General features: G+C 41.9%; 1 protein-coding gene across 2 annotated transcripts in view; it reads right to left on the reverse strand.

Annotated features, from left to right (window-relative positions):
* Window positions 1-3,512: 3,512 nt before the first annotated feature.
* The window catches only part of itgbl1 (integrin, beta-like 1), a 36,340-nt gene continuing 14,643 nt past the window's right edge, over window positions 3,513-25,209 (reverse strand). The window contains exons 4-11 of one of the 2 annotated variants that reach the window (XM_086124201.1): window positions 24,450-24,572; window positions 24,109-24,249; window positions 19,767-19,907; window positions 16,664-16,810; window positions 9,945-10,061; window positions 7,872-8,018; window positions 5,058-5,171; window positions 3,513-4,024 (exon numbers count right to left, since the gene is read on the reverse strand). In XM_086124201.1, coding sequence (XP_085980327.1) covers window positions 3,936-4,024; window positions 5,058-5,171; window positions 7,872-8,018; window positions 9,945-10,061; window positions 16,664-16,810; window positions 19,767-19,907; window positions 24,109-24,249; window positions 24,450-24,572 — 1,019 coding nt within the window. In that variant the 3' untranslated portion in view covers window positions 3,513-3,935. Of the gene's footprint in view, window positions 4,025-5,057; window positions 5,172-6,852; window positions 7,536-7,871; window positions 8,019-9,944; window positions 10,062-16,663; window positions 16,811-19,766; window positions 19,908-24,108; window positions 24,250-24,449; window positions 24,573-25,209 lie in introns of those variants that run through there. The other variant, XM_086124202.1, reaches the window with a different exon arrangement.

Here is a 25,209-nt window from a genome sequence, read left to right on the forward strand (position 1 = left end):
TCTTAGGTTGAGGCTGGGGGAGGGTGGTGGGGGATTTCCTCAGTACAGGAGGACAATAACGGACCTCTCTGATACTGGAATGCCTTTAAAAATTCCTCTGGAACTGTGAGGTTGTGGTGTGAACATGTGTTTTACAGCCACTTTGATTCCTGAGGGTTCATACAAAAAAATCTCCAAAAAAGAAAAATAGAAATTAAAAAAAAAAAAGTTCCCTTCTTTGATCCCCTACGACAGAGGAAGTCTGTGCACCTGCAGACCTATTTTCTATACCACGGTTCACCAGCTATGTTCTGGGATAGCGGCTGTATAGATAGAATGAATATGTGGACGACTGTCCTTTATTTTTTAATGAGTATTTTCCCCTTCCTCTCTTCTCTTTTCGAGAACCACTCACACAATTTCCACTTTGGCCCCAGAAACACACGTAAAGGACTCCATACAGACACATAAAAACAATAGGACATTGTGTTTTGTTTTTTTGACAGCACCTGCAATTGGTGATGGAGTGCTAGTTACCACCACTGCAAAAATCTGTGCAATCGGGCTCTCCTCGAAGAGATTTGTAAAAAAAAAAGGATGTGGGCGGCAAAAGCACTGTATGGGAATGATGTCTACATACCACACAAGTCCAACCAAGCTGTAGTTCAGCGGTCCACCTTCTTTGGTAAATCTATTTTTCTTGAAGTTTATTTCCGAGCGTGGGCTGTAGGAATATCTCTCGGTCTTGTGGGCCTCCGTTGCCGACTCCTTGAACTTCTTGGACTCAAGACTTTAATCTGTCCGACATTGGCAGGCTGCCTTTCCGCGGCAGCATCCACAACTTTTTCAACATTTACCGGCTGCATCTACAAACTAAAGCATGGGCAAGGTTGATCTTGTGTTCTGTCTCTCTTGCAGCAACAACATCATGTATATTGTAACACTTTCATTGCATAGTATAACGTTTCGGGGGGGAAAATTACTCAAAGACGTTTTTAAAGAAGTAGGTATCGTGTCCTAGCTCAGCATGCAGAGTCCAGTACTGATCATTCTGGCCTATCACGTGCCTGTTTTCAAACTCGATTTTTTTCCCGGCATGCAAAAACCGGTTCCCAGTCCCCACTGGGCCAAAGGTGCCTCGCCCACCCAACCACCTACTCATCCATTTACAGGACACGTAGCATCGATAGCATAGCGAGAATCACCCTACTCACTCTTAAATGACCAAAGCCCCCCCCCCCCCACTTCACACCTACCAGGAAGATTCTTGGAAAATCCTCTCAAGTCATCAGCGCTTTCACTGTGATAGCTTTTCATTTCTGAACCCTTACGAGATCTTTGCGTGACCGCCACCCTGCTCCACTACTCCTTCGAAAGGTCTTAACGATGTCATTTTTGTAGAGGTTTGTCTACCTTCAATTAGTCACGTGCATGTACTTTCAGAGGTGTCGGGATATACACACTGTAGTGTAGGACTTGACATGGGCATGATGCAGGCTACGGCACCCTCACGAGCTACTCTGCACTTTCACCTTGTTACTCTCGTCATGACTGTTAGCAGATGATGACCAATCCTTGACATTTTGTCTTGCTTTTATCGGCTTTTCCGACTTGTTCTATTTCATTCAGGTTAAGAAATGTCCATTTTTTTACGTTTATCAGAAAAAGATACAATGATCTTTTTGATTTGCTCATATGAATAGATGCAAGAGCTGAAAAGCATTGTTAATGTGTTTGGGACTGTGTCTGTGTAAATTCACAGTCATCCAGGTCATGGCAATCCACAAATAGTTGAGGAGAAGGTAATTGGACTTCTAGAAGAATTCTAGTTGCCATCTACTACACTTTAAAGACAACTAGACCTCTTTCTTGTTGGACTGGACCCCTATTCAACTTTGAAAGGCAACTGGACAAACCTTCTGTTCCCTGGTATTCAACTTTGAAGAAATTGAATTTCACAACCGTACCAGCTATCTTTCATTCAATTTTGGAGGAAACCAGACTTCTTCTCAGTTGAGCTGGACTCCATTGCCGTTTATTTAACTATCAAGGAAGCTACAGTAGACTCATTCATGGAAGTAGACTTTGACAACTTTGAAACAACCAATAAGTTAGTTGCCTTCTATTAGACTTCGAAAGCAAATTTTAGTTGTTATCCTGGACCTCTATAAAACTTTCAAACAATCAAAAAGAAATATAGTTGCACTAAATTCCACTAATGCACTAAGAAGCAGTCCAGTTGCCTTCTGTTTAACTTCGAAACAACAAATTACTTCTGCTTGGTTGCTGTTCTGGACTTCTATTCAACTTTGGCAATCCAGTTGCCTTCATTTCAACTTCAGTGGCAATTTCACTGCCAACTTCAATTTTGTAATGGCTACTATGTTAAAAAGTATGTTTGGATCCACCTAGTCGCTTTATTTTCTGCCGTTTTCCTAATACGGGTCAACTCCCTTCATTCTGTCTGGCGCATTGCACTTGCATGTACTTCTTTATTATAAATCATTTCGCCCCTTTTTGGTTTTGTTTTTTTTGGCATGGTGGAGAAAGGTGTCGACGAACAGCATGTAACCTAGGATATGTCTATCACTGTTGGGATGTATCGCTGCGTTTTTTTTAAGAAACAAGGTATACGCATTGGGTTTGTCTGATGTATTCATGCATATAAAACACATTAAATATTTATGTGAGAAAGTGCTGTAAATGTACGATGTAATGTTCAATAGAGTGTGTAGTATATTTTTGAACCAGGTAGAGAAAACAATTATGTTACTGGGATTATGAAGGAGTATTAGGAACACACTGACAAGAAGAAAAACATTATTAAAATTAAAGCGTACGAAACTTTACAACACCCTCAATAGTCATTATGATACATTCATTCTTGCATAAATATTTTCAAAAAAGATTCCCCCATATTATGACTTTATTCTCTTTAACATGATGACTTTTTTTTCCTCATGAAAGTACATCTTTGGTCTTGCGAAAATAAAACCTGTCTCTGAAAAAAAATACGATTCTCATTGCATGACTTTGTTTCCATGTTCTTATAAAACTCTCAAAAGTACGATCAATTCCTTTAACATGATGTGCTTCTTTTCAGTGTGACCTAATACTCATTTGTTGATAATTAAAAAAGAAAAAATGGGAAAAAAAAGTTTTATCATCGGTTCACTTTCTCAAGTGTGGCACTTTATGGCTAAAAGGGTTGGGGGAAAAAAAAACGTTTCAACAATTTGGTGATCACCTTGCCTCGTAGGGTCCTGAGCTAAATCCCATCAAAATCATAAATGCTCCTCTGAATGGGTGAAGATTTACACCTAAATGGACACTGTTCGAGATTCAAAAGGGCACTCTATATTAAATTCCGTTATCACTTCCGGTTTAATGGCCACTTTCCTTATTCTTTTGCGCATATAACACATGTATGTCCCCTCAATTTTCTCCACTCTCCAGTCTGTGAGGAATATCCATACCTGGAAGTCTGAGTCTTGTTTTTTTTTGTTTGTTTTTTTGTGAAGGTGAAGAAAGAGTCACTATTGAAATGATTTATTTTTTTAAAAACAAATATGTAACACTATATACCATTGCAAGTATGCCCATTTGGAGTTATGTCATGTTATAAACCAAATTTGTAACCATGTATGTATGTTTAAGGTCTTCGCATTGTTTTCCATGCAAATTGTCGTGTCATGCGGCATATTTAATGTTTTATTTAAAAAAAAAAAAAACAAGAAAGTAAAAAGAAATAAAAATGCTCAAACAATGCAAACTGTCTGCCTCCATTGCCTCATTTGTGTTAGTTTGTCAACTTGCATCCGATTTTGCATATCAGCGGAATAAGCGTGTGATTAAAAAAAAAAAAATAGCTTGGAGCCAATATAATACAAGAAGTAAAACCAAGTCCATGATTTGCTTCTCCAAGCTTTGATTCCTTGTTGTAGCCCTCGGGGGTCTCAGTATTCGGCCCCCACCCAGATTTCGCACGCGTTCCCGGTCCAGCCGTCCCAGCACTCGCAGGTGCCGCAGTTGCACAGTCCGTTCCCTGCAATGATGTAGAATAGACAAGCTGTGAATGACGAGGATATTTGAAACAAGATATCTCTTTTCACAACATGACCCTCTCTAGGAGCATCACTCGGGCTGTCACAAGTCTCACGGGGAAGAAACCAAATATAGGGGTGTTATTTCCTTTAGTGAAAGAAACTGCTCCAAAAATCATGGGAATTACATTGTGCTGTTGAAGTGTTCCTTTCATTTTTTTAGCGCAAGATATTTTATTGGTAGATTTTCTTGTTGTCATTTCATTTTTGGGCCAAATAAATCGCAATTTTTTTTTAGGGCTCTCCAGTTCTAAAAAAGTCCCTATAGTTTATTGGTGTGTTCAACATGATTAAAATTCACAAGGGGTTTCAGGTATGACCCTCAAAAATTGCTTCAGTTGCACTCCCTGGAATTTTTGTGAAAACCCAGCCTCGGACACCTGTTCAGTTTTAGGAAGGAACATGGACTTTCGTATTCTCTGGAATTTTCTTGTTGTCTGTCATAGGTAGACGTAGACCCACAAGAAAGTCTCCAAAACTTTTGGATGAAAACACAGGCAGCCTGTATTTTGGTTTGAAACAGGATTTTTTTTCTGGGCATTTTGGCCATGATCAGTTGTTGCTCAATGTCAAACTTTCGTCGAGATATTTTGGCCAATTGTTACCAAATGATAACTGTGGACTTTGGCACTGCAGCATCCAGAAGTATGGTATGTCATAACGGTAAGCTAACGTTAGCACTTGTATTTATAGTTATCCTTTTTTTTGCTACGTATCCTCAAATGTTATAGTGATGAATTTCCTCAACCAATGAGTGACTAGCTCTGGTTAACCGCCCTATATGGCATTGGCTTACTAGAAAAGTACGGTACCTAAAAATGAACTTGATAGCATCTCCTTTTGCCAAAGGAAAATTGAGTGCAAGATGCAGTATGTCAAGCAGAGTAGGTACCGTTCAGTGGAAAAGGGCCATAGCACACGCAGTACAGCACTTTTTGAATAAAATCCTTGGACATTGAAGTTCAGCTGGTGTACCTGTGCAGACAATGTCATCATGTTTGTCACACTCTCTGTCATCACACTCGCAGTACTCTCCGGACACCCACCAGTCCTTGGTGGAACAGATACACTGGCCACAGTGACAGGAACCTGCAACATGCCAAAATATATGAGAGAGAGTTCAATTCCATCTTTATTTTGCTGTAACTAATGCTCTCTTCTGATAGTGTTGATGCCCAACTGCACTTTGCAACAGTTTATGCTCCATTCTTTTATTTTTTTTTTGAGAGGGGAAGGGGAGGCGGGGTCATATTTGACATTCCTCATTATTTATGCCGCATTAATGCCCCCTCTGCTCTTTAATTTGCCATTGTTAATGCTCCCTTTTCATTTTACAATCGTTAACAGCCTCCCTTGTTTTCCCATTTTTGACGCTCCCTCATTATTTCATAATTTGTGACAGTCCTTCGTTACTTTGCCGTTGTTGACAATCCCTTCTTATTTTTGCCGTTGTGAATGCTCCCTAATTATTTTGCAATTGATGACCTTCCTACATTGTTTTCAAATTGACATTCCCTCACTTAATTTGTAAACAATGATACATTCTTCTTATTTTGCCATTGTTTAGAGTCCCTCTTTAGTTTGGTTATTATCGGGATCAAAAATATCTTGTAAATATAACAAAACAGGACGGCCCGGTAGTCCAGTGGTTAGCACGTCGACTTCACAGTGCAGAGGTACCGGGTTCAATTCCAGCTCCGGCCTCCCTGTGTGGAGTTTGCATGTTCTCCCCGGGCCTGCGTGGGTTTTCTCCGGGTACTCCGGTTTCCTCCCACATTCCAAAAACATGCATGGCAGGCTGATTGAACGCTCTAAATTGTCCCTAGGTGTGAATGTGAGCGTGGATGGTTGTTCGTCTCTGTGTGCCCTGCGATTGGCTGGCAACCGATTCAGGGTGTCCCCCGCCTACTGCCCGAAGACAGCTGGGATAGGCTCCAGCACCCCCCGCGACCCTAATGAGGATCAAGCGGTTTGGAAAATGGATGGATGGATGGATATAACAAAACATAAATAAGAGTGTTTTTTAACAAGCCTGACAAATTTGAATGCAAACAAAATTGCCAAGTAGAGAAAATAAGGCTCCAAAATCATTAAAATAGATTCTGTCTTTGAGCTGAAGAAAATCATGTTCACGCCCGCAATGGTGCAAACTACCCATTTCTAACTGTGCCAAACTGTGTGCATCTGTAAATATACCACTACTTGTGTGTGTAGCCTACCCCTTTTCCACCGTTAGATCGCATCACGTGCCAGACTTAGGGTTGGCACAAATATAGAGCCGTGTCCATAGTTACGTAATTTTAACACTCCCTTACTTGGGAATGCCTGACTTCCATTTTTTATTCTGTGATTTTTGAATCACCTTCCTACTTTTGACACACACTCATTTTGAAATGGTTCACTCTACCTAAAATGTAATCATTAACTTGACATTCCCTGCAAAATACCCCAGCATAATAAAAGTGAATTTTGCAGGACCCCTTAGAAACATGGCTTGTACATATTACAAGTAGTGTTAAGATTGTTGAATTGTAATAAATGATAGGGATGGACAAGCACCATTACCAGCCTTATTTTAAGGTATCAGATACTCAGTGAGTCTGTTGATACCAGCACGATACTTAAGGGAAAGACAAATAATAATAACTCCTCCTCGGCAATAGCTGGTGCAATACTGTAACAGTTTCACAAATTAGCAATTATCATCTATTGGAAAAAGAAAGGTCTTTAAGAAAACCTTTATTAGTCTCGCAATGGAAAAATTCCCAATTCACAGCAGCAAAGTAATGAAAGGAAGAAGTAGAACAACAAAATATAGGAGCTGCTGGAAAGGCAGCCACTCTCGCGGCGCCATTTTGAAGTCAAAATAACACAACATAACACATAGGACACAGACAGTCGTGCAATCTTTACCACTTTTCTGCATACACTTTGTTGTCTGAAGCAGTTATAGATGAAAGAGGAGAGGATCAAAGTGTCCTTTCACCAGTGGGTCAGAGACGTCATGCTGAAAATGTGCACATGTCTGCTACAAGCTAAGTTTTGAAAGCAAACACGAAGCTGTAGCGTCCATTGACGAAAAGAGATTAGTTCACTTCTCCTGTCCCACGTAATCCGCTTCAAACTCCAAGCCGCGACTCCCAGTTGCAAATCCGCATCGGCGCTCCGCACTAACGCTCCTTTCTTCTCATCGTCGGCTCCTCAAGCCTTACATCCATTCAGCTGCAGACCGTTCAACAGCAGCGATCTCTCCGCTGAACAAAGTGGGGCTGTGAAAAATGCTACCCATTCCAGGCGCAAGACACAAGCGCCCCGGGACTGTCCAGCAACGACAGTCAAATGGCGGCGACATTCCTCCCAGTCAAAAACAGTGCTGGTATACCCATGCTGCCGCGAAGGCGCAACCACCAAGCACAGAGTTTCCTCCTTGATGAATGTCGTGGCCAAAAAATGCTGAAAAAAGTCCACATCAGGTCCACACGACGTAACAACAAACACAAAGTGACAAAACAAACCAAAAAACAACAAAAAAAAAGCAGGCTCATGAGAGCACTTGCCGACGGCTGCCTACTCGGGCGCCATCTTGACTTCACCCTTTGTTCACCCTTTTTTGCCATTGTCTTACATGAAATTTTACACATGAAAAGTATTGGAGGAATCAATACTCTGTATCGGTGAGTACTCAAAGTGAGTATTCAAAATGGTATTGAACATCAAAATGGCGTTGAACATTCCTAGTAAATGATCTAAGATATTGAAATTAATATTGTTAATATTCATATACGTTACCTTTGCCACTGCAGAGGACTCCATCGGCGGTCTCGCACTGCTCCTTGCTCTGGGCATCACTTATGTCACATGACCTAGGGAAGCGGCACTGCTTGCCAAACCAACCGTCCTCACAAATGCAGCGTCCACACGAGCAGTAACCATGACCTGGTGACAGAGGGCAGACGGTCTATTGGCTTACAGGAGGAATAATATGAGGCAGGGCCAGGACAAAATCGAAAACCTTTGTTTCCACAGCATGCAGCGAATAGAAATGACTAGTTGACTACAGCTCGAACAGATTTTTCTGCAATCTCAATACATTAGACCTAAGGTCAGTCAGCACACTGAGTTAATTATGGCAGAAGGGTACTTGTGATGGGAAATTAAAAAAGTGTGATGACCAGGTCATCACACAGTGGTGGGCAAACTACGGCCCGCGGGCCGGATCCGGCCCGTTGGTCTTTTTAATCCGGCCCGCCGAAGATTGGTGCACAATTAAGGTTTGATTGCATTCATTTCGTTTGGACTTGTAATGACAGGTATTTCAACACCAGGTGGCGCAGTTACTTCAAGTTGCAGAGCACAGGGAGGGAGGGGAAGACGAAGAAAGAGGGAGAGAGTAATGACCATGGAAGGGAAAGTGATATGTATCTGATTAAACGAAGCGGGTAACAAAGTACGAAACATTCAGGAGACGCCTGGAGTTGGAAAGACTCAAATCTACGAGACTGAAAAACAAGGAAGCGATTCTTACTCAGTCCGATTCTGGCAATTTCCATGCTCAGAGTGAATTGCTTGTGGCTCGAGTAAATGAACATTTCCTAGAATGGTTTGATTGTTATCATGTTAAAAACTTTCCGCAAACTGGACAGCTAATAAGAGTCGGAGAGCAGTCAAATGTGTAGAGAACAACAGGGGGCTCAGTGCACGTCCTTGAGGAGAACCGGTGCTGAGTGTGATGGTGGAGGAGAATGTTACATTATTACTGGCATACAAAGACATTGATCTATCTTCTTTATTTTCGATTTCTATTTCTAACCTTTGGCCCGGCCCTCCACAATATTTTCTGCTTCTCATTTGGCCCCCCCGGAAAAATAATTGCCCACCCCTGCCATAGAACAAGAACAAAAACTTGTATGATTTAAGAGATTGGTAAACATCTGTTCTGACTATCAGATGAACTGATTAGTTAACTAGTCGCCAAGTAAGTGATACTTAACTTCCGGTTGGCATGTAAACAAATGATGACAACACGTGTTAACGTGTTAAAACCTGTTCTCCAAGTGTTCACTACACATCTGCAAAAATATCACTACTTGGTCTAGCCTAGCCCCTGGGCAGATTACCTCACATGAGATTTTCACCGAGCATGAAAATGTTGCCCTTGTTGATGACATTTTCCTCCTCTAATTTTCCAAGTGTTGATACTCCCCCATTGCTTTCTAAACACTTACACTGCCTACTTACCGTATTTTGCATTTGTGTACGTTCTCTGAGTCAGGGTGTTGTATTTCTATTATACATAAAGTGGTTAACTAATTTGAACACTTTTATGACAGGTGAGAGTTCTAAAAATATCCTTAAGATATGTTCCAACAGATAATAAATAAAAAAAGGCTCGACACTGAAAAGGGCCCTTTCTGCTTCTATTATTTCCTATGAGCAAGATGATTCTAAATACAACCTAAGAAAACAACAAAAAGTCACAAGTACCATCAGCATGTGATGTTCTGAAATTAAAAGCAGAGACCTGTCTCACTTTGCAGCAGTAGCCACGCATGGCTGCCTCAATCAGTCAAGGCACAGAGGAAGAGTCATTGATTTAGAGCGACGGAAGCAGCGTGTTAGTTCAATTAGTTTCCGCCTTGCCTCGCACAGAGCACAGTACCACACATACTATGCATCTTATAGGCTGGTTTGATTGACAGGTCAGTGTATGTGACAAAAGAACAAATAAATGGTTTAGTGTGACGAAGAGCATACCAAACAATCTTTGATGATAGATTCAAGCCAAGTCCCCCTCCATTCTTGTCGTTTCTCTGCACAACTTGATAATAGTCTTTTTGAAATTTCGTGCGTGTGTGCACTCACCCCCGCACACCTCCCCTGAGAGGTCCTCACACTGTCGGTCGTCACACTCGCAGTTCTTGCCATGAACTCGACTGTCCCCAGGTGGGTGACAAGTACATTGTCCACACTGGCACTGACCTACAAAAGATAAACAGACAGAAGATGGTCTATTCCCATCTCGATCTCTTTGTGACTAAAGTGTTGGTTGCAACACTTGTGTACATAGCTGAGTTGCAAAGAACAGGTAAAGATGAATGTTTTTGGAAGGATGAAAAGCTCTGCAAGTACCTAGTATAATGGTTATTGAGTCTAAAATGAAATGAGTGGTGACACGATAGAAACAGCAGCTTATGCTTTCTTTTAAATGTGAGCAACCCCACACGTGACAAGGACAACATCAACATGTTATTTATAATAATAATAATAATAATAATACATTTCATTTATATATTTACTGCTCTTATAGCGAGTGGTGTATTGAGATGACCAACAAAGCACACCAAATACGATTTTGTTGGTTATTTTTGTTGTTGTGAAATTACAAACAGTGCATAAATGGTCAATAAATATACTGTATACAATCAAGTACACCATTCTGCAATTGGCTGGTAAACAATCCAGGGACAAGCACTATAGAAAAAGGATGGAAGTAACCTACTCTTAATATTTATCATCTGCAATTACATAATTATCATGCACATGTCAAAATGATTTAACCACTTTAAAGGAAAGAATTTTAGAACACTCTACCTTCCCGTTGATTAGAAAAAAGACAAAAAGTAGTCCTTCTTGGATGTAGCCTCGTTCAGCATTGTTCCTGCAACTTTTTTTTCCATTGATATCAAATGTCGGTAATATCAACCGATGGCACACAATGATCCACGTGACAGCATCAAAGCCAATTCACTTGTGCCGTGATGCATTATCACTTAAAGGTCATTCTGAAATGGCTACAATTGATAATGCCGCGTGATTGGTGGACTTGACATTCAGTAGTTCAGCAGCTGACCAAGTGTACCCAATAAAGGAGCAATAAAGGTTCAATAGGATACAGCACACTGCATATATTTATATTTATGGGTGCACCAGGTATGCTAGCACCTTTTTAGAAGTGAAATGGAAATGGCCATCCATCCATCTATGTGTTTGGGCAGCAAGTGGGGTACACCCTGAACCGGTTGCCAGCCAATCACAAGGCACACACGTTCCATAAAATGTTTTCACATTTCTGAAACATTATTTGTTGCTTAAAGGTTCCGCCATGGAGCTCGGTAAACATTTTGGAGTTGTACATGTACCCCCCCCCCCCCACACACACACACACATCCTCAGACACATTCAGCGTGGCACCATCTGTGCAAGGGAGTCAGTTGCCCTGGCAACCACTGATGTCATAGCACCCTTGCCTTATCGATTATATCTGCCTGTCAAACCATCCACACCTGGAGAGAGAGAGAGAGCGCGAGAGAGAGAGAGAGAGAGAGAGAGAAAGAGGGAGTGACTGTGTGTGTGTGTGTGTGTGTGTGTGTGTGTGTGTGTGTGTGTGTGTGTGTGTGTGTGTGTGTGTGTGTGTGTGTGTGTGTGTGTGTGTGTTTCTGAACAGGAAACATCAGGCAAACGTTGCCAAGAAACAATTTTGTTTTCATGGATAACTGCAGATGCACGGCGCTAACTGAGTGTGGTTGAGAACTCGGGAAATAAAATTTCGCCATTTTGAGTGTGGTGACACAAGGTCAGTTACTGGGCAACATACTGCACCTCGCAGAAACAGAAGAGTGGAAAATGTGCAGCATTTTAAAGCTTCTAAAGATGACCTATTAGTCACAGTGCAAGGTGCCAATGAAAGAAGCTGAAGGTCAGCACCGATGTAAGCAACAATGGAGGACACGCAACCTCATATGAATACAATGGAGAGAACACACATTGTGTACCAAAATGTGTCAAGCTGAACATAATTGTACTAATTCATGTTGATGCTGTGATTGAGCGTAGAGTCTCGATGCTTGCATATCTTTCCAAAGAGTCTAGTTCTTGTAACTATTCTTATTCATTCGGGTCATTTCATTCCCTGGGTATCCAACAGTCATAAAGATGCCTTGTTAGAGAGGCCACTGTCCGTCAATAAGTCGTGGGTGGGAACTCCCTCATTGCTATTCCATTCAGTTGTGGTGGAGCTGCCTCTGCAGTCTCTGGTGATTGTTTTTTGTTTGTTTGTTTTTTGGAGACAAAATCTTTGAGTTTCTTTGGGTTCCATGAAAGAATGACATTGAATGTGGAGGATAGGTAGTGTCATAATCCACCTTTTCTGTTTAGAGATGGTTTTTCCATCTTCATGTAGATGGCCTTTCTGTGGTGGTGTAGCTTGCAACCCCAACAGACCTGAGTTCATAGTACTGCTCGGCAGAGGTCTGCAAATTTTCAACCAAAAAGACCTGGGATCAAATCTGAGTTTTGATGGTAGTATTCCCGAGTTCTTTGGTGTCCGGTTTCAGAAGTGGGATGGCTGTTGGTGGTTTGGCCAGAATACAGAATGACCTTTGATCAGATACATGCCTATATCATCAGAATGAGGCCAACCAAGCCTGTCTCTTTGATGTCATGGCCGCAGTGCATGTCTTTGCAGCCAACAGACCTGTGTTCACCTATTGATTACTAAGAGAACTACTAAGAATTGTCTGCAAAAAATGTTTCAAACGAGGCATGCTTTGCCCTGAAGCCATATGAGCCTGGCTCTTTGGTGTCATGGTCAAGGTACTGGTTTTTCCACCAAACATACTGGTTCAAATATTTGAGGAGTACCGGTACCTCAGAAATGCGTTAATTGCTTTAAACCAAGCCATGGTAACTTAGTCAGTGACCTTCAGCATTGTTTCAAAGTGAATGTCATAGTACCAGCTGGTGACTAGTGAAGTGAGAAGTCATCGGGATGACACATACTGTCAGAGGCGAGCTGTAGAGGGAAATCACATTGAAAATGTCACTCAGATCTTTCGCGTCACCTCACAAAATAAACTGCAAAACCCCCCTTTAACTCTGACCTTTTTCTGCACGTCAAATGCCAGATATGAGACTATACGACCGTTCATTGCATTTCCATCACATTTGGCAAGGAATCCCAATGATGAAAGCAGGTGTTTCCTTGAGGAAATACCTCATGGTGGAAAGAATGTGCTTTTGTGTATCAGGGAGAAGAATAATAAAAAAAAACTTCAAGCTGCTGGTTCACATTTCAGGGGTTTTTTCTGCTCAAGCTGCCATCTGCACCTACTATACATGCCTCCTATTCTACTGCCCAACTTCCCATCACTGATCTTCTTGCAGTTTTTTGTAGCTCAGCCCAGTACGATTGCATTAAATTCAGTTTCAAAAAGGAAGTCAAGTCAAAAAATGTCTTTGAAATGTGGACAATCCACCCCTACTAGTCTAAACCCAGCATCATCATTAATAATGTGTTTGTGGCAGCAAAATCCACCAGTTCATGTCCATCTCAAGGGGCGGTCATGATTGGTCTTTACCTGAGTCCTTAGGTACTCTGATGTCATTATCAATCCACAGCAAGTGGCAAAATGGCCATCACCTCAGATGGATAAAAGCAACCCTCCATTTATTGCAGCCATATCGTATTTGGTGAGAGGTGGGGAACACCCTGGACTGGCCGCCAGTCAATCACAGGGTCATTGATAAACATCTCCTCCAATCAAGTCACGTACGCACAGATGCCAGCGCGAAAACAACATGACAGAGGGCCAGGCTGGTCCACCAATATTGTACACTACTAAAAGACTATAGACCATTGAGGTCCCAGGGTCACCGTGGCTACAGCAGAGACTTTATTCTCCATGTTACAACCCATTAGCAGGATTTTGAAGCTCTCTTGATATGGTACATTTACTACATACGGTATGGGGCTTGAATCCATATTGTCAAAAAGTGTATACTGTAAGTTTGATACACAACTTTAACTTGTTGAAGACTTGGACAAAACTCCATTAACACAGATGCTGACCTAACACAACTCTTGTGTGGTGTCCAAGATGGTGTCCACTAAAATATTCTCGAAACACTAACGTTCAAAATCATCTTGGCGACATCAGAGGTGCTGTTTCAACCCATTAGTATGATTTTGAAGCTGTCACAATCAGTGTCAGCAAGTATGGCAACAAATTGCATATTATTCCCTCCATTAAAAACCATAACCAGGATTTTGAAGCTGTCAGGATTTTTTTTTTTTACTTTAGTTTTTTTCAAACAAGTGCTTAACACTTGTGTTTGAAGTAATGAAGCTAAACCGCAGAGATGGGCATTCGATCATGAGGATGGAACGGACCATCTGTCCATCCAGGATGAATGCCCATTTTGACAGAGGATGGAGGACAATACGATTTTTTTGTTTTTTTTAAAGGACGGACTAAGCAAGGACAGAAGTGGGTTTTTGTTCGTTCATTTGATCGTCCCAAACCGGGTTAAGTATGTGGTGTCGCAAGGCAGAATAGCAAGGCCAGAGTCTAGCCAATTGCTGTATTTTCTTAACAGGCTATTAACAGCACAACACGAGGTCGTATGACTCACTTAGGCACCTTGATAGAATGTTCCCTTTTTATCTCAACAGGATCTCTTATGTACACTCAGAGAATATAACAAAGCGGATTTCACTACCGATCAATCCAGCCGGTTAAAAAAGCTGGCTATGTTGTATGTCTCTCGAAGCCCGCCCACTAAGATTATTATGACCCCCTCCCCCCCTCTATTTGAGGCACAGATTTCTAAAAGTAAAATTGTAATTATTATTGTTTTATTTGGTCTTAAGAGCTATTTTATTATGAAATACTAGGTTGAGTTGCTTATCATTGAAATATTAAAAGTATAGCGAAACAGTGATGTCTTTTTTGTTTGATTGATGGCCAGTGTTATCTGCAACAGCCAATCACGGCATTACTGAAAATGGGACGGAAGCGCTAAAGCACGAGGACGGATAGGAGCGGAAGACGATTATTTTATGAAAAGGATGGAGGGACGATGACAGGTACCCAGATCACGGACGGACCAGCAAAATAGTGCCCATCTCTGCTAAAACATGCTAAACAATTTCAACTTGTGACTGCTTCCTTAGCACATTTGTCCTGCCACTTGTTGAACCCACTGCCATAATGGTCCACAAGAATGAGCGAGCTGCGCATCTGCTGCATTCGAGTGACTTTCCAGTGCCACCCGTATCCAATTGTAGGTCTGCCTTCAGTGGTTTTCGGCGTTGCAAGGAAACTGGCTTCTGCTGTCCAAAAGGGGTGAATAACACATCAGAAATCACAGAAATCGAGCCACCATGAGTACACTCTAACTTTGTCGCTGCTATAGCAAATGCTCCTATTCTATTATAGATACACTCTAAAGCAAATGTCATGAACATTTTTGAAAATGAGAGTTATTTCTGATTAATATACGAAGAGCCACCCATTTGGTAAACATCCTGAAATAACAAATTAGTTCGTACTTACTTTAATTATATTACTCATAACATTGGTCAATAGCACATTTTAATCAGTGATGGTTTTATATGTCCCTAAATGTACATTGTATTTTTAACACTGATTTAAAAAGTGGCTTTTTTCTTGCACATCAGATTTTTTTTTAAGTTTGACCTATAAAACCTTGTGCAATGCATATTTTATCATGCATTGTAATTTATAGCTATGACACTGAAGAAGAAACTGCACCTTGTGCTAAACGTAACCCTTAATTCATAAATCTGTTTAAATCTAGGACACAGTATTACCATATTACATACAGGGCCACCACAATGGGCTTTAATAGGTGCCACAAGAAAGTGAATCTAAATAATTCATATTCGAATTTGTCCCTAAACCTGAATAAGTGCATTGAAAAACTGAATTTGAATTGTACAATTTGAATTTTAATTTCTCATTGAAAATTCAAGTCTGTATATTTTGACATTCAGTTTTACAAATGTAAACTTGAATCTTTTCCACACAGATTCAGTTCGCTTAACTTTTCACATTCAGTGTGTGGTACAAGCCATCGGGTCAGGCAGGGGTGTCAGACCCATTTTCGTCGCGGGCCATATTTTAGTTACCATTTCCCTTGGATCGCCATTATGACTGAAATAAAATGAAGTCAAGAATAACAGTTTATTCAACTGTTGTTGGAGTTACTGTAATGGGGTGTTTGGCAACAAGAAAATACTTACAATGTCTCTCTTATTTATTACACATGAGAATTTGAATTTTTCATGCATATTTTAGCAAGTATCATGGAAGTTGCCATGCTTGATTTGCTTTCGCAGGCCACATAAAATGGTGTGGCAGGCCTGATAAGGCCCCTGGGCCTTGACTTTGACACCGGTGGGGTCAGGGAGACATGAAAAGAAGCTTCTTTTCAAATTTAGGAAGGGACTGTTTATATTTAGAAATGAATCCCCATAGTCAGAACGTCTCGATTTCCGGGTTGTGGTTTTGTCAAACCTGGTTCAGTTTTGAAAAGGCACAATGTTGATGACCCCTTTAATTGAAAACATTCAATTAAAAGAAATATTTTTAAAAAACTCAGCTTGTAATGCCCTGTTTGATTGACACTGCCAAAAGGTATTATTTTAATATGCTTTGTCATGTTTGGATCTATTCAAAAGAGGCACTAGAAATGACCCACTTTTACAAAAGGGAGGTGAGAGCTCAGTGCAAGGGGTTACCATAGCAACAGGAGTGCAAGAGGGAAGGAAGCGGGTGTACCTCGTCCAAAGCAGGGCAGTCTGGACGTTCCCCGGCACTTCTTCAGGCTGCTCTCCAGAGAAATGGAGCAGGAGAGCGGATGCTCACACTTCTTTCCGGCCCAGCCTTCCTTGCAGTCACACCTGCCACAGTGACACTGACCATGACCTGGAGGAAGGGAGGGATGCTGCATCAAACACCCAAGCTAGCAGCATTTATTCATAATTTTCAAACAACAAAGCTTTCAGTCACAACTGCCATGACGATTGTTCTGAATATAAAAAACAAAAATAAAGCAAAATCAACAAAAGTCCCCCGTGAGCTGTCACCTAACCATGGTGGAGGATTTTGTGTGTCCAAATGATCCTATGAGCTAAATTCTCTGAGGCTGTATGCTCCTTGCAGGGTCACCTATGGCAACAGGTCCTAGATGAAGGACCAGACAAATCAGGGCTCAGAGGCCCCTGATGATGATTAAAAACATTCATCCATGATTTCCCTTGCCCGGATGAGGGTCATTGGGACCCCTCTTGGAGCCAGGATTGGAGGTAGGGCTCGCAGGTAAGCGCCTGGTGGCCGGACCTGCACCCAGCGGAATATTCTGGTCCAACCTGGCAGATCCAAATGTACATCCAAACATGAGAGTTTGCTAGGCACCTCTGACAAAATACCCTATCAGCAAGAGTTTCAACTCCCATCTCTAGCAGAACTTTACCCACATCCCGGGGTGGGGAGAGACAATGAGCAAGAGTGGACCATGTTCCGTGCTTCTATTGTTGAGGCAGCCAATCAGAGTTGTGGCCATAAGTTGGTCAGTGCATGTTGTGACGGAAAGCCACAAACTTACTTGGTGGACACCGGCGGTAAGGGATACATCAAGTTGAAGAAGGGGTCAATTGAGCCTTTTTGGCCTGTGGACCTCTAGATGCAGCTGACAGATTTTGGCTGGACAAGCTTAACGCAGGTTTGGCCGTCGCTGGGGCAAAAATTCGGTTGTGGGAGGACTTTGGCGAGGCCATGGAAAACAACCGCTGGCTGACTTTGAGGATATTTTTGTCCGTCATCCAGCAGCACAGGAGAAGGAAGCAGTCCACCTCACTATCCACTCTGCATAGTGGAGGTGGGGTGCTTTTGACCTCAACTCAGAACATTGTGAATTTGTGGGGAAAATACTTTGAAAACCTCAATTCCACCGATGCACTTTCCCTTGAGGAAATTGAGTCTGGGGACTCTGAGGCGGGCTTTTCTATCCCTGAGGTTGAGGTCACTGAGGTGGTTATAAAGCTCCTGTTTGTCAAGGCCCCCAGGGTGGATAAAATCCCCTCGGATTTTAAAAAGGTTCTGGATGTTGTGGGGCTAGACTAGTTGACACACATCTAGAACATTGCATGGACATCGGGGACAGTGCCTCTGGATTGGCAGACCAGGGTGGTAGTTCCCTGTTTTGCAGAAAGGAAACCAGAGGGTGTGTTCCAACTACAGATAGGTCACACTTCTCAGTCTCCCTGGTAAGGTCTATTCTGGGGGTGCAGGAGAGGAGAGTACATCGAGAGGTCAAATCTCAGGAGGACCAGTTTTGTCATAGCCCGGGCACAGTGGACCAGCTCAACACCAATGGCAGGGTCCTTGTGGGTGCATTGGAGTTTGCACAGGCAGTCTACCTTTCTTTTGTGAACCTGGAGAAGGCGTTCGATCATGTCCCTTGGGGAGTTTTGTGTGGCATGCTTCTGAGGTACCAAACTCCCAGATACAGTACAGGCAATTTCGTCCCCTTACCACTGATGTCAGAGTTTGTTCTCCATTGCCGACAGTCAGTTGAATTAATTTCTAATGATGGTTGGACTCCACCACTGCTGCCCTTTTGTCACCTATTCTGTTCATAACCTTTATGAATGTAATGAATTTCTAGGCACAGCCAAGGCGTTGAGCGGGTCCAGTTTGGTGGCCTCAGTATTACATCTCTGCTTTTTGCAGATTATGTGTTTTTGTTACCTTCTTCAAACTGCGATGATCAATGGAGCTGAGTGTGAAACGGTTCGGATGAAAGCACCTTCAAATCTGAGACCATGGTCCGCAATCAGAAACGGGTGAAGTATATTTGGTGAATGAGATCATGCCCTAAGTGGAGGAATTCAAGTCCATATATTCATGACTGAGGGCAAGATGGAGCAGGAGATCGACAGGTGAAACAGTGGAGCGTCCGCTGTGTTGCAGATTCTGTGCTAGTGTCATGGTTGATCTGTTTGGGACCAACAGGTGGCTCTGTACGGCTCCTCCGACAGCGGCACACCTGTTGGTCATCATGTCATTAGTAGGTTCTCTGTTAAAAGGACTCCCGGCCCAACCATTCAGTGTCGGGTCATTGTTTCTGTCACTGTTTCTGTCACTGCTTTTGTTGGTTAGTGTTTGTACCTTACTGCCATGGATTTTTGTTTGTATTGCTTATTTTTGTGTCTGCCATGGGCTTTTGTTTGTTACTTTGGATTTTTATTGTTTTCAGGACTTAGTTTGTTCTGGATTTAGTTTTCTCAGTGTTTTGTTAATACAGTTTGTCAAGTTCACCCTGCTCCTCCCTCCTGCTTGCTTTTTTGGGGTCCTCCACCACCACCGTGTCGCGACAGCTAATCTGTGATGCTGAAGAAGGAGCTCAGCTGAAAGGCAAAGTTCTCTATTTACTTGTGGTACCCACGTTCCTACCCTGATCTTCAGCTGTGGGTGACGGAAAGAACAGCATCTCGGATACAAGCAGACAAAATGAGTTCCCTCTGCAGGGTGTCCGGGCCCTCTCTTAGAACTAGAGTGAGAAACTCAGTAATTCGGGAAGGACTCAGAGTTGAGCCATGACTCCTCTACACTCAGGTAACGACCAATCACCGTTTTCCTCTGTTTGCTCATGTAACGTTCATAAACCAAGCCATGATTGGTCATGACCTGATCCCTGAACAACTGTGATATAATTTTCATTCGAGAGCAAGTGGCAAAATGTGATTGACACATTGATTTTGTGCTTAATTCATATTCCAAGCATATTTTTCCTTGTTTGCCTACACTGAAGGGGCAAAATTGGATAATTATTGTGCAGGTGTAATTCAATTTTCTTTTTAAAAATCAGCCCAATATTCACCAGAGCAGAAGTCATCGGTGTATCGGTCGTAGGTGGCATGGCAGTTCCTCTCGTCACACTCGCAGGTGTTGCCATGAATATCGCCCCAGTCGCCAGATGGATCCACATCATAACAGCTGCACTCCCCACACACACAGGTGCCTAAGACACACACATGAGACATGTATTTAATTACAGTTCCAATGAGGTTTCATTTGTTTTTTACAATTGCATGGAGGATCAACTCAAATGATCTTGGGTGGGTCACCCAACCCTGACCCTAAGCAAATTATTCTTTTTGTTCTTAGAGATGGTACGTTATGAAGCACAACATTGCCACTGTATTTATCAGTAAGTCGATTTTTTTTTTTTTTACGCAACTGCACCTCACTCGAGTATTTCTTTTTCCAACGACCTTTTGCTTTTACTCCCCGCATTGAAAAACGGATATCTATATTTAATATGACTGACATTGTTCAAATAGCCTTGTTTCTTTTTCAATCTGCAGATGATGACATGACATAAAAAAGATGTAAATAGTTAAGCATGGTTTTATTGATTGAGAGTTGGAGAACTTATGGAGTGATTTAATAAATACATTCTTAAAACATCAAAGTACGGAGTGTGAGTACCACCTCTGGTCCCCCTTTTAACGGTGCGTATATACTGTTGTCATTAATTGTACTGTATGTGGTTGAATCACGTCGGATCAGCAGCATCCAGAAATGATGATTGCTTGCCAGAGCATGAGCGAGGCCGGGGGAAACATGTCGGCTGGCGAGCCCTTTGGTGTGTATCAGCCCATTTGGTTAGGATTGAACACCCCCACTCCAACCCTACGTCCTCCATCTCATCACGACAATGATGTATGGAGTCATCATAGTCATTTACCTTCATGACATGGGCAAAAGCCAACTACTGCACCATCCACACCTCTATTTCCACCACAGAGTCTGAGCATTAAATCCGATCATAATTGTTATTTTTCTCTGCACCACAAACCCACAGTCCTCCTATAGAGATGGTTGTGAATCTCTCTGTGTATTAATGCATGCATTTAGCCCCAAGCGCCGCCACCCAGCTGCTTGCGGTTTGACAGCATGCCAGTTACGGTATTATTAGCCAGGCGATGGAGGAGCTACTCTGTCTCCTGTCAGTCAAGCTTTTCATGCAGGTGGGGTGAAGGTTACTGTGGAGTACAAAGATATTTAAAACGGTCCCAAAAAATTATATATATACTGTATACATATATATATACATACACACACACACACTTCTATGATATGGAATCTAGTGTGTACAATATATTTACTTAATGCTTATTACTGCAAATAACCTGTATGGCAATTATTTTATGTGTGTTTCTTGATGAATCGTACATCTTTTTTTTTTACTGTATACAAAGCAGGCTTCCGGCATCGAAGTTCCTGCACAGAAGTCAGAGAAATAAACCGTTCCCAACACGCACACTAGTTTCAAGTCACATTGAAATGCTCAGCAGCTCTCTAATTTTAAATGACATGGTAAACATTGGCTCCACAAATGCCCCATCTCTCAAGTCTACAGACACACATAAATCATTTGACATGCGTAACGCCACCAGTATTATTCTTTACGCTCTGAAGTGAAATCAAGGAAAGCTCTATTTTGAGTCTACCGTTTACTTGTTGAAATGGATGACACATATGGCAATAAACGAGAGTCAGGAGTCAATTACATTGTCGGCCGCTATGTGAAGAAATATTGTTCTCAAGTGTAATTGCGTTTGATATCCATTCATCCTTGTAGATGTGTACTCCCAATTGAGCCCCTATGCTTCCCAAATACCCTCCTACCCTCCACAAGATTTACCCGCATCCTCCTTTGAATAACCCGCATCTTGCTTCCCTGATGACCTCCTTGACAAACCCCATTATCCCCCCCCCCCCCCCCCCCCCCCTCAGCATTTATCCTCACTTTCCGCACCTCACCTTCCCAAGATCCTCCGTGAGGACTCGCCAATCTTCTGCATGACCCTTCCCAAATAACTATCCTGACCCCTATCATCCCCAATACATCAGTGTATACTGTGCTGTTAGTCTTGCAAATCTTTTGGGGGCGGAATCTTCAAAATAGGAAAGTTTCCCTGCAAATTTGTAGGAATAAACAAGACTAAACCAGCAGTTTACACTTCGATATAGGATACATTTTTGCATTCTTCTACCTAAAACAACAAAGATTTCAAACAAGTGGTTACTTGACTGATGTACCCAACATCCTTTTTTTTGGTTACGAGCTGTTGATTCGTTGAAACTTTGTATATGCGCCTTTCAAGTCAAGAGGGGAAAAAAAAGTAAATTTCCATGGAAACATTTATCCATCCATCCATCCATTTTCCGAACCGCTTGATCCTCACTAGGGTCGCGGGGGGTGCTGGAGCCTATCCCAGCCATCTCCGGGCAGTAGGCGGGGGACACCCTGAATCAGTTGCCAGCCAATCGCAGGGCACACAGAGACGAACAACCATCCACGCCCACACTCACACCTAGGGACAATTTTAGAGCGTCCAATCAGCCTGACATGCATGTTTTTGGAATGTGGGAGGAAACCGGAGCACCCGGAGAAAACCCACGCAGGCCCGGGGAGAACATGTAAACTCCACACAGGGAGGCCGGAGCTGGAATCGAACCCGGTACCTCTGCACTGTGAAGCCGACGTGCTAACCACTGGACTACCGGGCCGCCCGGAAACATTTATATTTTTTTTAAATACTTCCCCAATTCCCCATCTTCCCTGCAAATAAATGCAAGTTCAGTTCTGTTCTAGATCTGTGCAACCCTACAAACCTGACTGTTTCCGTTTTCCTTTTCATCCATTTTATACAAAGAGCTTCAAGCAAATATGGAAAATTCAAACGTGAATCTCAAATCTAAATGTTCATATCATTGTTCTTTGCTCTGGTAAATTCTATCCGACCTTTGTCCTTTGTCTCTGCGGCAACATTCTCTTCCGTGAACACAGTCAGTGTTGTCACTTGTTAAATTAAGCGAAAATGGGAAATCTGCAAAGACATCCTATCGCAGAGCTCCATGACTAATTGTAAAAAGAGACAACCCAAATTTAAAAAAAGTTCTGCTGGAATCATAGAATTCTCACCAAAAGAGCTTTTGTGGTCTTTCAAGAAACTCCATGTTCTTTTTAGTGTATGGTTGCATTATTATTCCACTTGATGCAATTCTCTCTTCACCTGCAGCAATGGATCTTCATCTTCAATTAGTTCAGAACACCGCCGCGAGTCCTTTGTCTGGATCCCAGAGATTCAACCACATCACTCCTGTTCTGTCATCTTTGCGCTGACTACATGTTAATTTTAGGCTTCATCACAAAATTTAAATAGTCACTTAGATGGCCTTCAACGGTCAGGATCTTCCATATTTTTCGGATCTGGTGTCTGTTTAATGTCATATTGAAGTCACCGTGAGAGCCATGTCGAACGTCATTCCTGAATTAACAAACAGCTGCTTCTAATGTACTTTTCAAAAGCAGACTTGTTAGTTTTTGTTCTTTTATTAACATGCATTTAATTGTACGATCATCCGAGACCTAACCGCCGGCAGTTAAGAGCCTCTGTCGGAGTGCGTCGGTGGTCCTGCATCTGAGAGCAGTGAGCTTGTCTGCTCTCGGCCTTCAGCCAGTCTCTCTTGTTTAACAATTCATGCCCCCTTTGTTATTGTGACACATTAGCTTGTGGTTAGTTTTTCATTTTTGCATTCATTAGTTTTCAGATGGGGCGGCGTGGTGGATGACTGGTTAGCACGCTGGCCTCACAGTACAGAGGTGCCTTCCTGTGTGAAGTTTGTATTTTCTGCGTGGGTTTTCTCTGGGTACTGCGGTTTCCGCCCACAGTCCAAAAAACATGCGTAGCAGGTTAATGGAACACTCTAAATTGTCCCTCGGTGTGAGTGTGAGCACAGCTGGCTGTTCATCTAAATATGTCCTGCGATTGTCTGGCAACCAGTTCAGGGTGCCCCTCACCTCCTGCCCGATGACAGCTGGGATAAGGTCCACTCCCTTGTGAGGATAAGCAGGTCAGAAACTGGATGGATGGATAGTTTTCGGATAGATCCTTAGTTTGCGTGACAGCGAGACCCATTTCTCTGACCTTTTGGTTCAATCGTAAATAGCATTTTTGTTTTTTTTTTCGACATAAAAATGACATGCTCATTTCAAGATGAGTGCAAACATTATTTCATTATATTATTAATTAATTGCTATTTGTTACCGTAAATACAGTAACAGTTTCGTTTAAGATATTTCTTTTCTTTTTTTTCGAAACATCCCAATTCCCGTTGTTTCCCTGTGCCTTCAAAGTGGATGAACAGACCTCGGTTGCTGCAGATTTTGCCGTCTGGAGATGAGCATCTGCGTTTGCTTTCCCATGGGCTGATGTCACATTGGAATTCACATTTGTCTCCATGCCAACCAGCAGCACAGTAACAGTTTCCACAGTAACACTGGCCGTGGCCTGGAAGCACAGTGCAACATGCAACAACCTGAGGTCAATCCGATTGTGGGCTGTTCACTCAACTACAAAATGTCAATATTTTTAAAGACACTTCAGATGATCTTGACTTTTGATCTTTAAATAACAACTTTAGTGTTATACTGCAATGGTATGAACGTTACAATATTTGTCCAGATTGTAAGCTTTGGCACACACTGTACCTCCACACACTTCACCAGTCTCCTCGTCCAGACACTCGCTGTCATCACACTCGCAGAAGGGTCCCGTCACCAGGCCTTTGTGGTCCTCATTGTTGCACATGCAGCTACCGCAGTGGCAAGTCCCTTTCGCCAAAAATATTCGTTTAAATTTAAGTTAATTTCACAGAAGGAGGGAAGGGAGAAAATACAAACCGCCATTTGAATGTATATGCACAATAAATTAGCAGGTGCACTATATTTTTTACAACACACAATTGCGACCATAACGGCTATATTTTTTCCATACATTGAAAATTGCTTTTTTTAATGCTCAATTTGACTTGATTCACCAACGCAAACTTGGAGGATATACTAGTCCAAATAATTTTCCCAAATTACTACATTTTCCCCCAAATAATAATGTATCTTATTATTTTCTTGACATTCATTATAATCATTAAAAAAAATCCCAAATGTTGTCATCGTCAATTTCCACAAATTAGGGCATTGGGGCATCTTTTGTTTTTAATCCTACTAAATTGTTACCAGGAGGTTCGTTAAAAAAAAAAAAAAACAACAACAAACAAAAAAATCAATAATCATAACAATAAAAATGTAATTTTAAAAAATAATTAAAAAGGAGAATGAATATTGCATTAACACTGTAATAAATATTTATCTGCTGAGTCATTTGGAGATAAACACAGCAATTAATTGCTGATCAATGATTAACTCCTCAACATTCTAGCTTAATATTATACATGGATGAATAATTGACGCC

This window comes from Hippocampus guttulatus, chromosome 11 (genome assembly GCF_054856545.1).
Source record: "Hippocampus guttulatus isolate MCC_2025c chromosome 11, RoL_Hgut_1.0, whole genome shotgun sequence".
In the NCBI taxonomy this organism is placed as follows: Eukaryota; Metazoa; Chordata; class Actinopteri; order Syngnathiformes; family Syngnathidae; genus Hippocampus; species Hippocampus guttulatus.